Consider the following 14,097-nt stretch of genomic DNA (forward strand, 5'->3'; position numbering starts at 1 on the left):
TAATTATATAATGTAAATTTGTTAATTTTCCTAACTTACAGCTGATTTTTTTAATATGCTTGAATATCCTTTTTCTAATTATCCAAAAGACATGTGAACTTCAAGATCCTTCCTTTTATTTTTTAACTGTTTAAGCATTTTATAACGTCGATTGTTAAGAGCCTTGTTTTAAAAAATGTCTTAAGGGACATCACTCCAGTTTAGAGCTTGAGTCCTGGCCAGACCCTTCACTTTGTCTGGATGGATGTTCTGCCAACAAGCTCCGATGTTTTTTGCATCAAAAATAAATTCAAGTCACTTTCACTTGGCAATTTGACCTTACAAGTAAGACAGCTGGACCGATTTTTGGAGTGCACTTGAGCACCTTGCCAGGGAAAGGGTGTCCTGGTCCTCACTGGAAAAAGATTCTATAAGCTGTTTGCAGACTCTGAGATGATAGTGCAATATTTTAGTAATTAATAATTATCCGATTTCACACGTGTTATCGTTAACAACCATTAATTATGCTTTTCATCTGAAATATTCTTAATTGTTATACCTGAATTTTTCCTGATTGCTATCAGTTCTTAAGAGTCATACATTTTTTCAGAGTACCTATGCACTTATGCAGTGTTTGTATTTCCAGGTACCAAATTAAAGCAAACATAAATACATGTGCAGTCTATCAGCTGGTGCAACCCCCTGTATCTACAGGAGCAGTCAACTCATGAGGATTGAAGAGCTTGTGATTATAGTAAACAAATCTTATCAAATACTCATTTTTTGAGAAATACAAAATATCCATCTGTCAGTGGATATATCTTTAAGTCCAATTGTACATTGGTACACAGGGAAAATCAAAAGAAAATCCTTTAGCTCAGAAATCCAGAGACAGGACAAATTGAAGGTCCACTTTCTCTATTAACTTGGGGCAAAGGGGCTTGCTTCTATTTCTGCAGATTTAGAACCCAGGTGAATTATTCCAACAAAGAATGTGAAGGACATATCAAGCACAGAAAAACACTGACCACTCTGCAGGCAAAGAAGAGAGCACACAGACGTGAACTGTGCAGAGACTCCAGCTTGCACCTGCTGTCGTGTGCTTCAGCCATTGGAGGCTGTGAACTTTGGGATTTAGTGTGGGAATCAGTAGTAATGTAGAACCTTCTGTTGGTCAGCATGGGGATCAATTGTATGCTTTTGCTCTTTTGCTTTGCTTGCTTTTAGTAGCACAGATTTACCCATTAGTCAACCTAGAACAAATATTTGGGTAGCTTTAGCTAATGCTTAAGGTTTAGATACTATGTTTGTCTTACACAACCCCAGAAAAACCATTTTCCACCAGTTTAGTTGGTATACCAGTGGACAACTGGCCAATTCCAAAAGAAATTGATGAAGCCATGCAAGGTATATATATATAGAAACAGCTATATAGGATCTTGGACCCCAGTAGATGAGTGGGATTGGTGGGTTCCTCACCTTCCCAAGGCATCTCTCGAACCTTAAAAATTAGAAATCTTTGGTTCCGTGAAAATGACCTTTTGTGCCAAATTTAATTACACAGGAAAAAAATCAAGCTTTGGTTAAAGATATTTCTCCCTATCATGATATATATAAAAATCAGAGCTTTTGATGTAATCATACTGCTTTAGTGCAGTCTGCAATCAGTAACATTTCCTATCAATTGCCATGACAAATATTTTTATTTGTGATGACAGAACTTAGCCTGCTATCCCAGCACATATTGTAGGTGGACCACGTAGCATTGGAAAACTTACTCTGCTAACACCCAATGTAAATTGGGGCGTTGGCTGAGTAAGGAGTTCAATTTTACTTCTCTTGCATTAAGTAACAGGCACGCAATTTTGTAAAAAAGGGCCGCAATTTTTCTTTTATTAGCACAGGGACATGGATGTGAAGGTTTTGAGGGAATGTGTTGTATGAATTTGTCTGATCACTCAGAATCTATCCGCAAAAGCATACAACAACTTAAGGAAGGTGTATCAAAAATTGGAGTTAATGATGGTGAGATAAATAAGCCCTACCCCAGAAATGACAGAAGTTGTGGTTCAGTATTCCATGTTGCTGTGTTCCAGGTTGTCAGTTCAGTGTTCTGTGTTGGCAGTTCAGTGTCCCCGGTAACCCCCTGTAAGTGTTTCCCTTTCCGTCCAGTCACGGTCAGGCCCTGCTGCTCCCCAGGATGGTGACAGGACGTGAATGCAAATCAGCCACCGGCACAACACCATCCTGACAGAAAACCCTGACAGACAACGAGCCAATGCTTGAAATGGAAAACCAAAGAGCACATGTTGCAGTCGGGAAAGAGGGGCATCATCCCCCAGCTTTGCCCTCCCCGCCATGACCAGCATGAGACTGACCCAGAGAGACACCCCTGGACTTTCGAGCCAACAGCGACTCCGGGTGTTCCCGCGAGGACAGAAGTCCCGGCTCTGCCTGCATTGCACTCCAGTGGGAAGAGCTGCATACCTCCTCCTCCGAGTCGCTTCTGGGAGCAGCGGCGGTGTGCGCGCGACCCGTCGGGCCCCCACCCCGAGCTGATTCCAATAAGGGTGTTAAAAAAGAGGAAAGGTCTCCTGCCCTGTTTTTATCAATGGGACTTGGTTAGATAGCCTGTTTGATGGAGGGAATTTGACATCATGGATGAAAAGATTTCTAAAAATGGGATTGCACATTTAAGCGAATCATGATGCCTTGTTTGCTCCAATGCACTCAACAAAAAATTAAAGCTATTAAGGGAGTCTACATGAATCAACAAGGAGATGTCGAAGTGCACCCCCCCCCCCCCCCCCCGGGTTCTCCAGGGAGGGAGAAAGATACAGGGATTGAATTAAAGCCTTTAGAGAAATTAAAATATATTAAACCACATAAATATGTAGTTTAGACTTTAGTTTTAAGTAAACAGACTCTAAGTGCCTTAAGAATTTGCTGGCTAGCATGTTGTGGTGCATGTTTCTCCCAGTGGTTTGTACCTGAGTTCCCCACCGTTCTTCCCGGAGCTGGTTCAGCCCTAAGGTCGTTCCCTCCCTTTTTCTATCTAGCAAGTTAATCCTACCCCCTCCTCCAGAACCCTCTCTGTCAAGCCCTGGTTGTCCCAACCCCTTGCCGTGCCCCCTCCCTGCAATTCCCCTAATCCTCGAAGCCCTATTAGTCAGTTCAAATTGTATCCACCCCCTCTACCACCCCATTGGTTGTGGGCTTTGAAAGTTCCTCCCGGCACTCCTCCCCTGTTGAATTCTGATTGGTCATGCTGTTGTGTCCACCCACTGTTCCACCCCTGTTTAAAAACCGTGTTCACTCCTGCTGGCAGCTCTCCTCAGCTCCTGAACCCTTCAGCAATAAACCTACCCTGCTGGAACCTCAGACCGAGAGCCTCCGTCTCCTCCTTTACCTGGTCCTCAATGCCGTCTGGCACAGGGTCCTAGAGCTGGTGGCTCTAAGGTTCTGCCCGTGGCAAGGATAATGCCAGGGCAGTTCCCCACTCCTGGCGCAGCACGGCTGTGCCCCCTGGAGCCAGTGGGACACCGGTGACTGAGGGCGTGCGTCACTAGCACAGAGCCCAGAGCCCTAAGGCCTGGTGATTTGGCTTTACACATAACAAAAACATCGCTCACAGAACTAGACAGAAAAGGTACAATTTTTACATGAGTGAGATAGAACCTTTTACGTTAATAGATACGTTATATGATAGAACTTTTTATGTTAATAGATATGCTATATGCCTTTGTGTAAGGATTGATACCATCCTTCCCAGTTTTAAATACTTTCAAAATTAAGTTTAGATTGGTGTAGAAAGAATGTTTTAGAATTGTGTTCTTATTTAACTGGAAAACCTATAGATAAGGATATGAATATGCATTTATGGTTCATGGATAAAAATCCTGTTTCGGGGGCAATGGCATCGACTCATCGATTCTTCAATGACGGATCCATCCTCCTGCCATCTACAACAAGAGACAACGGGGCTCTGCCAGGGAGCCGTGGCCAGGGGGCCGTGGCCAGGACTTTGTCAGGTATCACCACTTGGGGGGTGCAGCTGCTGCTGCCGCTGTTACAGCTGAAGCCTTTGCTGCTGCGGCCACTGCTGCAGAGAGCGCTGCTCGAAATGGGACTCTGGGCCAGGAATCTGCCTTTTCCTTCTGGCTGGGAGCCCCTGTCAATCTGCCTTCCCCCCGTGGCTGGGATTCCTTGTTAGTAAGTTATTGCCCCCGACGTTGGAACTGTCTGTTAACCTGCTTCTACGCCCCACTGGGACTTTAAGTATTGCAACTTTTAGTAAGACTACATACTTAGGACTCCTGCTTTTTGGATCGATGCATTTATATAATAAACAACTCGTAATACCCAGAAAATGCTCTTGGCCATTTAAGACCCTATACCCACGAACAGCTTGACAGAGTAGGACCCCTCCCAAAGCAATCTGGTGGTCCCAACCCCTCCCCCACTCTTTTGGGGTCCCAGGCCCCCCATTTCCCCCACTCTTCCACCTCTTCCCCACTGCCCCCCAATCCCCCACCACCATCTCCCCATGCTTGGTTCTAGGGGTTCCAGGCCCTTCCTGCTCAGTCTGGGGGTCCCATCCCCCCTTTCCCTGAATTCAGGCAGCTCCTGGCAGCTTTTTTTCTGGGAGGAATCCCTGAGTTTGGGATTTTTGGGGTGCAGTTGTTAGGGGGGACAGCTCTGACTGGCTTTCCCCTCCCTTTTGTGGCCTCTCAGCTGCCCACGACACCCTGGGAGTGCTGGGATTTCCCTCCTGGGGACAAGGACGTTCATTCCTTTCCAGGAGCCCAATGCCCGGCTGGGGGTCCAGGTCAGGAGGTCCTTGAGCAGCTGCTCCAGAACCTCCACCAGGGTCTCCCAGTGCAGCCGGAGCCGCTGGGCCTGGGGTCCCCAAAGCCCTCAGCAAGCCCCAAGGCCCTCCCAGGAACCCTCAACTCCCTCAAACCCAGCATCCCCCACAGCCCCTGCAAGTTCCCCCCATGGCACCGGCCATGGCCATGTCCCCACTTGCCACTGGCCACGTCCCACCATGTCCTCACCCATGGCTGCCTCCCCACCGTGTCTCCATCCTTGTCATTGTCCCCCACGTCTCCATCTGTGCCCGTGTCCCCTCATGTCCCCATGAATGGCCACGTCACCCTCCATGTCCATGTGTCCCAAAGTCACTCCCCATGTCTTATGTCCCCACCCAGGTCTTAGTTCAACGTCTTTATTTTTACCCCAGTGTTGGACATTTAAAAGGCATGAAGAGAAATGAAAAGCAAATCAAGGCCAAAAGAAAAGGATATTCCTGTCTGTGCCAGCTGAGGATCCACATGCTTGGGTGGGAGGGAAGAACCTTTTTTGGAGCGGTTTCCACCCCACTGCCTCCACAGTCATGGTCTTTGCCCCAGTTCATCACCATTTGTCTGTGGAAAACACCCATGGGCAACAGGAAAGCAAAATCGTGGAATCCTGACACTGGAAATTACCTCCAAGACCATCCAGCATTCCTTGATGCCCCCAGAAGATAGGACTGAGCACAAAAGATTTTCTGGGGTTGAAAGTCAACAAATCCGCTCTCCCCAAGGAATTCCCAATGTCGGTCTGTGTCCCGATGGATGTTCCTGCCCCTGTGTTCATCCAGGTGCCCACAGGGAGACAGGAAGATGTGGAGCCCCCTCAGCCACATCTCTTCCCAACACAGATCACCAGGACCACGGATCACCAGGGCTCTGCCCAACGGGGGTCACTGGGGATCATCCAACGCCGATCCTCCCATGGGGGATGGAGCTGGAGCAGCGCACGAAGCTCTTCCCGCACTCGGGCACTCGCAGGGCTTCCCTTAGTGCTGCCTCCGTTGGTGTCTGGTCACTTTAGATCTGTCTGAGAAGCTCTCCCCACACTCAGGACACTTGCAGGGCCTCTCCCCGGTGTGGATGCGCCGGTGGACAGTGAGGTGTGAGTTGCGGTTGAAGCCCTTCCCGCAGTCGGGGCAGCGGAAGGGCCTCTCATCCGTGTGAATCCGCTGATGTAAGAGGAGAGTGGAGCTCCTTGCAAACCTCTTCCCACACTGGAGACACTCGTAGGGCCTCTCCCAGCTGTGGATGCGCTGGTGTTTTCTCAGGTCGGAGCACAATCCAAAGCTCTTCCCACATTCCAAGCAGGTGTAGGGCCCTTCCCCCGTGTGGATCACTTGGTGCCGGACGAGACTGGAGCTGTCTCTGAAGCTCCTCCCACATTCCCCACACACGTATGGTTTTTCCCCACTGTGGATCATCTGGTGTTTCCACATGGTAGAGCTGTCTCTGAAGCTGTTCCCACATTCCCCACACTCGTAGGGTTTTTCCCCAGTGTGGATCATCTGGTGTTTCCACAGGGCGGAGCTGTTCCTGAAGCTGTTCCCACACTCCCCACACTTGTAGGGTTTTTCCCCAGTGTGGATCCTCTCATGTCTCCTCAGGTTACTGCTGTGGCTGAAGCTCTTCCCACATTCCCCACACTCGTAGGGCTGTTCCCCACTGTGGATCCTCTGGTGTCGGATCAGGCGGCAGCTGTAGCTGAAACCCTTCCCACATTCCAGGCACTTGTGGGGCTTCTCCCCTCCATGAGGCTTCTCCACCAGCTCTGAGCTCCGGCTGGATCTCCGGCCGCCCTCCTGGCACAGGGCAGGTCTTTCCTCCTCGCAGCTCCCTGGGCTGGGTTTGCAGCCCCTCCTCCTGCGGGATGTCCTGGGCTTTTCCTCCTTCTCCATCTGGGCACTCCTTGGGAATGACAGATCCTGGTTTAGGGAGAAAACAAGAGGAGAGCACCTTAGGCTGGGGGTTCCTCCTTGCCCAAGTTATTCTCAAAAAGTCAGCAGGCACCTTGTGTCTGTGAAAATCTCCAAAACACCAAGATTCAGCCTAGAAGTCCTCCAAACATCGACACAGATCAAAAACTCCCCACACATCGAGACTCAGACAAAAACTTTTCCACAATATAAAGATTCAGCCCCTTGCAAAACCTCCCCCCTCCCACCTCCCCAAATTCCCCTCGCGGGGGCGCTGGGGCCGAGGGCGGGGCGCACGTGGGGTCCAGGGGGGCACCGCTGGGACCTGCGGGTCTGCCTGGCAACTGGTGAGTCATCAGCGCCACGCGCTCCCATTGGCTGAGCCTGCCCGAGGGGTGGGGCTGCAGCAACGGGGGACACCCTGCTCCAGGGGGGATGTCCCGCAAACGGGGAACCCCCATGAAAGGGAGAAGAGGAAAGTGTCTTTACAAACAGATGCCGCGAATCTGCTTGGGGATAGGGCCAGGCACTCGGACATAAGGAAGGGACAGAAGAAGGCATCACTTCCAGAAAATATTAACTGACCACGCAGCCTGCTGCTCTTGTAACATTAATTTTGAAGAATTAAAGATTTTAGTTAAACCAGATATTGCTGAAGTAAGACAGATAGACTTCCCTTTTGATAAGCAGAAGCCGGATTTAAGGAACTGATAAATCCCAAAAATGTCTTTGATTATTCAGGGACAAGTGGGAAAGATGAGCAGATGTGTTTTAGTCAACCACTATCGGCAGATGTGGGGGATGGGTTTGAAATGCAGGAATTTTTACTTGTTCCTAATTGTGATTGTAATTTACTGGGAAGGCATTTGATGGCTAAACTGGGAATGCAAATTAATACTGTAAAAGATGATACAGAGGCCAGTTCTGTGGTACCTTTGTGTCAAATGTCTGGCAAGGCCTGTGCTGAAGTGAACCCACAAGTGTGGGCAGCACCAGGGAAAGAGGGAAAATCAGATACCCAGCCTCTCCAAATGACTCTGCAGCAACCAGGACAAGTGGTGTCTAAAAGCAATCCCCTGTTCCAAGGGAGGGAAGGAAGGGCGTACAGCCTGTTATCCAGCCCCTGTTCAAGGCAGGGTTTTGGGAGCCAGGCATCTCTCCCTATAATGCTCCTCCTATGCTGCCAACCAAGAAATCAGATGGAATCCACAGAATGGTGCAGGACCTAAGAAGAAATGAGATTATCAAACCCAGGCACCCCACAGTCTCAGATCCTTACACCACCTGGAACCAGGTTCCCTCCTCACACTGCTGCCATTCAGGATTTGATGTAAAAGATGCTTTGGGGGATGCCCACTGACACAGGATGCTGAACAGGATTTGGCCTTTGAGTGGGAACAAGAGGGAGAAGGGAAAATGGGAAAGACATGGACGGTCCTTCTGCAGGGATGCACAGAAGCACCAACCTTATTCGGGCAAGCTTTGCAGAAAATATCAAAAGAATTTACCTCACCCCCAGGGACAGGGATAATGCAGGATGAGGATGACTTGCTCCAGTCAGGAGGACACGAAGTGGTAGAAGAAGCCTCTGTGGAATGGCTCCATTTTCAGGCTAAAAAGCATTTTGGAGTATTTGAAAGAAAAAGCGCAAAAGGTGGAGAAAGAAGTTAAATATTTGGGGCATTATTTGACTGAAAGTTTGTAGTGAATTGACCAACAGAAGGTCAAGGGAATCTCAGAAGTAACTTTACCCAGGATAAAAAGGAGCTGCAACAATTCGGAGGATTAATAAGGAATTGGAGGACTGGATTGAGGACTCTCTGTTCTACCCAGAACATTGTGTGACATTTTAACCCCAGACAGCCTCAATGTTATGGTATGGACATGAGAAAGAGAACAAAACATGAGAAAATGAAAAAACGAAAATGATGGATGCCCCAGCCATGGCTCTCCCAGACTCCCAAAAGGAATTGGAATTGTCTGTGGATGTTAAACAGGCCACGACTGACCCCGCACTGAAGGCACCGGAGCAGCAGCCAGGGCTCCGCAGCGGGGGAAGCCCCTGTGCCTGCCCACAGATCCTCTGCTGGATCTGTGGGTCAGACTGTAGAAAGTTTAGGGAAAATCCAGTAAAACTCACGTGTCATGGAATGATTTTTGCTGCACACCCAGGCTACGTGTAGATGAAATGGTTTCTGTTGCACATCCTGGCCAAAATCAAGTAATGCCTTGACTCTCTAACACTAAATGTATTATTGGAGAATTACTGTTTTTCTCGCAGTTTCAGAGAAACGATTGCACCATCAGAATAATCTCTCATAATAATCCTACTTTTAAATTGTCAGTAATGTTTGGACCAGGGGTGTGAGAAACAATTTTTAGTCCTAGGAGAAGAAGCAGAAAAAACTTGATGGCTTCGGAATGTTTTTGTGTATGTTTGTGGAAGGCACTTAGTGATGGCAAAATTTTGGTATGGGTTTTTCGATGTTCACCGTTAGGTTGCATTTTACAAAACCAGAAGAGCTTTAAAAGAGAGCCTTTAACAGTAAACAGTGAAAAGAATTAAACAGTTAAATTCACAGTTAAAACAAAAGTAGATTGTAGGGAACCACATGAGAGTCATTCAATCGCTGGTCTGGAAGAGAAGCTTCCTTCCAGGCAGCCAGGAGAGGAGCTTTAGAAATGCAAATTAACACTGCTGGGGAAAAGTGTGGACAATGCACCAGGCTCTACTTGCCCGGGGGAGGAATTGGGCTCATTCCCTCTGTCCCTCACCCCAAGCTCTGCCTGCTGGCACAGATGGAATTGGCACAGCCAAAGGCAGAGCCCACAGTGAGGAGATCTGACTCTGCAACACAAATTGCTTCAGCTGCAAAGGGAAACAGCAAATGGAGAATGTTGTGAAAACTTCACTAAAATAAGAGGGGGGGAATCATCCCTCTCCCCACTCCAACATGTGCTCTCACTGTCTGTGTCACACAGGGAGCATTAGACCACTGGGGTGTTTGTGCTACCACATGTTCAGAGAAATCACTTGGGAATCCAAGTATGTGATGATTTAATTAGAAAAAAGAGATCAATTGTTGCAGCCCTGGCTGGAGGGAGCACCCAAAAATGGGGAAAAGATGAACGGCCATCAGAACAAATCCTGCAACACCATGGACCAGCCCCAGGGAACCCGAACCAATTCAGATCAGGGGCCAGAGAACCCACTGATCATTTCAATGGCAGAATTAGATTACAAGACGTCCACAAGACAGATCCAGCTCCTCAGTCTGGCCCACCAATCCACTCAAACGAAGAATGCAACATTTCACCGGGGGATGGGATCAGATTATATATTAGCAGAAGGAGGAGGACAGGGTGGAAAATTAAATGACTCAAGATGTCGTTGACAAATAGATGACAACAGAAAAGTGGTGAAACAGATAACAAAGGAAATAAGAAAGCAGCTCATGTGCCGGTCCAAACGTGGAAAGGATGGGAATGGGACACGGTTTCGTGGTTCCCTGGCACACCATGGGTTAAACGAAGGCTCTTTCTCCTCTGTTGTGCTCCAGCAACTCTCATCTTTGGACCGTGCACACACCTCGCTGAGGGCAGCTCATTCAGCAGCTGAGCAAGGGGATGCAGGTGGCAGCCAGGCCTCCTGATCCACACACGGCTACAAAAGGACAGGGAATGAGGGCACTGACAATAATCCCAAAACCAAAGAGGACCCAGCAAGAAAAAACAGAGTGAATCAGTGAATCTGCTTGGACATAGGGACAGGGACTTGGAGAAAGGAAGGAATGAGAAAAACCATCAGTTTCAGAAAACGTTACTCATTGACATGGACTGCTGCTCAGCCAAGGTCCTGCGAAATTCCTTAACATCAAAAAGAAGAAAAAAGACTGAACAGAGCCATGAATATCGGATGTTATACAAAAGGGGGGTGCATATTAACGAGGACATGCAGGCGGCGGATCGGGAAGTCGGAACTTTCCAAGGACCTTCACCACTGGACAAAGGGACAGGGAGATGCAGAAGGGAAAATCAGGATAAAAAGGAGGTCGAGTACGACAACAACTGGAGAGACCCCACGGCAAACGCCGCACGGCCTCTCCCTTTGTTCAGGAATAAAGTCACTTTTACACGACTCCTCGGTCTCCTCCGGGGACACAAACCTCTGGCCACGGGAATTTTCCCGCACAGCCCCGGGGACAGGGCGGCCACCTCCGTCCTACCCGCAGGAAGCGGGACGAGGCAGCGCTGCTCCGGCACCGGCTCCTGCCGAGGCAGCGGCGGGAAGGAGACCGCGGGCAGCCGCTCCCGCAGCGCCCTCGGGCCACGGGGAACACGGCGCCGACACGGCACAAGGAACCCGCCAGAGCCCCCTGCCGCCCCCTCCGCCCGCAGCCGGCCCCGAGCCCCGGCAGAACCGAGCGCGGCTCCCACCCGCGCTGGGGCCGCCTCCGAGCTCCGCCGCCGCCTCACCGGGCTCCGGCCGCTGCCGCGCTCCCGGGCCCGCACACACGCTCCGCCAATGGCGCCTCTGCCGGTCAACGGCAGCCCGGGGGGCGGCCCCGGGGCCGGGCTTGGCCCCGCTCGGCCCAATCAGCGCGCGAGATTCTGGAGTGAGGCCACAGTCCGCCAATGGCAGCGAGACAGGGGCGGGCTCTGCACACGGCCCACCCCCGCCCCACGCTCTCAGGCCCCGCCCCCGGGCTGTGTGAGGGGAAAGCCGCAGATGAGGAACAGCGCTGGGACGGGCCCGGGCCCGAGTCGGGATTGAGCTGGAAACACAAACAAACTTCTCCGCACCTCCCGGCCCGCCTTTCCCAGCCCCGCGTGTTCGCCGGCACCGGCTACGAGGAAAGCCGTCACTTCTCCTGGCCATAATTAGGAGCATCAGCGCATGGCTTTGATTTCTCCCCAAAAGGGAAGACCCCCCAGGCCCTTGGGCTGAGTGGAGGAGGGGAGAGATTTCTGGCAGAAACTTCCAAAAATCTTTTTTCCTGAGGCTGGGAAGAGCAAAGCAAACCCAAGCGAGGTGGGTCCCACCCCTCAGCATCGCCCCCCTGCCGTCCCAGCTGAAGCCCTCGCCGGCTGCTCCGGGCTGGATGGGCAGACTGGGAGCGCTGGGAAGGGGCCCCGGCTCAGGGCGCAGCCCCCGGGGCAGCCCCACGGCCCCCACGGCAGCTCCAAGGCTCCGCCAGCCGGGACGGGACGTGGGAGGGGGAGCAGGGAAGGGACGGGGCTGCCGGCGCCGGGGGAACACGAGGGACACCGGGGGCACTTTGCAAGCATTCAGTAAAAACCCCAAAATTATAAAGAATACAAAAACAGCAGCAACAGTGGCACCCTAAATACTGATGGAGGACATGCAGGGTCATTCCTCAGAAGGCTCTGAATTGGAAGGGACCCACAAGGATCGAGTCCAACCCTTAAGGTAATGGTACCTGTGAGGTTAAATCACACATTGGCATTATTGGCACCTTGCCCCAACCAAGGTCACATCCACATGGAAGCACTTGTTTGTGGTCTGTATTCACAGTGTTATACCAATATAGATATAAAAGCTTAGTGTGTAAATACAGTGTTAGAAGAATGCATTTGAAATCTGTTTCCAGAGTGTTGTACCTACATATATATACAGGCTTAGTGTATAAATGTGTAGTGCAAGAGAAACAGGATGAGTCCTGGAGTGGCTGCAGAAGGAGAAAGGAACCCCCAGGCCCTGCACAGGCAGCCACACGTCAGCTTCCACATCACGTCCTATTCCTGCAGGTTCATCTCCTGGAGACCAGGCACTGAGGTGACCCTGAGACCAAAGAGGGTGAGATGTTGATGAGATCAGGTACTGAGGTGACCCTGAGGGTCAGTGCAAGGCAGACACTGCGCCTGAGGAAGGACATCCCAGGGTTTGAAAAAGGGGCAAAGCTGTGATTGCCCAGCACAGAGAAGGTGCTTTGTCCATCCCCTGTCACAGGCGAGTTTGGGGTCTGCTGCACAGATAGGGCATTGGATTTGAGCAGGTCACACTCCCAAAATGATTCTCAGCCAGGTATACACACTCTGCATCGCCCAGGACAGGAACCCTGCAAGGAGGAGCAGAGACAATGCTGGCACACAAAAGGACACTTCCTGCCCCATCCCCTGTCCATCCGCACATGCCCCGACATGCCCCCCAGGTTCTGCTCGGCTCCCTGGGACTCACCAGGAGTTGAAGCTGCTGCCGTCCTCCCACTGAAGCTGCTGTCCCCGTCTGCGAAGCCCAAGCCAGTAACCGACTTTCCAGCTGAGGCGGAATAGGAACTCCTGAGAAGTGGAGAGGAGCCGGCAGTGGGAGCTGCACCCCCAGCCCAGGAGCCCCCAGGCTCCCCTCGGCCACCCCACACCCTCCCAGCCCCTCACTCACCATTTCCTCATCCCTGAGCACGGCCAGGGAGGCCCCGAGCTCAGAGCACTGAGCCTGACCCTGATCCCAGGTGCGCTCATCCTTCGAGAGGAAGTGGCACATCCCATTGTACCCAACCCACCCAGCAGGACAGGCCAGCAGCTGCGGAGTGTCAGGAACAACTGGAATATTTCCTTGTCTTCCCCCTGCAGAGGGGAGAGGAGAAGGTCCAGGATTCCCCTCCACAGGCAGTAGGGACCCTGCTGTGCCCCCAGGGGCTGGGCTGAGGCAGCTGCCCCTCCCTTACCTGACAGCACAGCCAAGGCCGGCACCAAAGCCAGGACCAGGATCACGAGCAGAGCCAGGACCAGAGTGACCTTGGGATGGGATATGAACCTCTCCCCTGGAGCAGTAAAGAGCCTCTGGCTGTGAGGACGGGGCTGTCCTGAGCGCGCCCAGCCCTCACATCCCCCCACCCAACACCCGGGGGACACAGGAGGGACCCCCATTCTGCAGGGGGTCCCCAGGTCACTTGAAAGCCAGGGCTGGGGCTGAGAGAGGCGGGCAGATCCCGGTGGTGCAGTTTGGGAGAGGGGGAAGTGAAAGTGACAGAGGGAGTGTGAGGGGACAGGGGGAAAGGGGGAATATTAGGGAATTCACCTGGGTCCCCTCCTCAGACCTCCCTGGATCTCCCCGGACTGCCCTGACACCCTCCATGGCCACGCACTGTGGGACCCCCGGGCCGGGCTGTGCTGAGCTCCGGGGCCCTGCACTCAAACTCTGCCTGCAACTTGCTGGGTTTGTCCCAAAGCAGGGGAAGCAGCGGGAGCAGTGGATCCAGTTTTTCTTGTGGGGAGGGGTTCCTGACCCTGGGCCGGTAGATCCCCAGTTAGCTCTGATTGCTGGCAGCGCCAGGGGCCGTTCCTGAATCTGCTTGCAGTCTCAGGTAATGGTGCAGAACAAGGCTGTT

General features: G+C 51.5%; 2 protein-coding genes across 2 annotated transcripts; both read right to left on the reverse strand.

The window, feature by feature from the left end:
• Positions 1-5,192: 5,192 nt before the first annotated feature.
• LOC136303352 (zinc finger protein 892-like) lies at positions 5,193-6,762 on the reverse strand. The gene has a single exon (XM_066207044.1). The coding sequence runs from the start codon at positions 6,728-6,730 to the stop codon at positions 5,822-5,824; it is 909 nt and encodes a 302-aa protein (XP_066063141.1). The 5' UTR covers positions 6,731-6,762; the 3' UTR covers positions 5,193-5,821.
• Positions 6,763-12,699: 5,937 nt separating this feature from the next.
• Positions 12,700-13,650, reverse strand: LOC136303355 (early activation antigen CD69-like). Its single transcript, XM_066207047.1, has 4 exons — positions 13,435-13,650; positions 13,149-13,333; positions 12,948-13,048; positions 12,700-12,828 (listed from the first exon to the last, which is right to left on the reverse strand). Exons 1-4 carry the CDS (start codon positions 13,634-13,636, stop codon positions 12,714-12,716), a joined length of 603 nt encoding a protein of 200 aa, XP_066063144.1. The 5' UTR covers positions 13,637-13,650; the 3' UTR covers positions 12,700-12,713.
• Between the last annotated feature and the right edge of the window lie 447 nt (positions 13,651-14,097).

This window comes from Chamaea fasciata, unplaced genomic scaffold, assembly GCF_029207755.1.
Source record: "Chamaea fasciata isolate MVZ Bird 193981 ecotype frontalis unplaced genomic scaffold, bChaFas1.0.hap1 SCAF_32, whole genome shotgun sequence".
Lineage (NCBI taxonomy): Eukaryota > Metazoa > Chordata > Aves > Passeriformes > Sylviidae > Chamaea > Chamaea fasciata.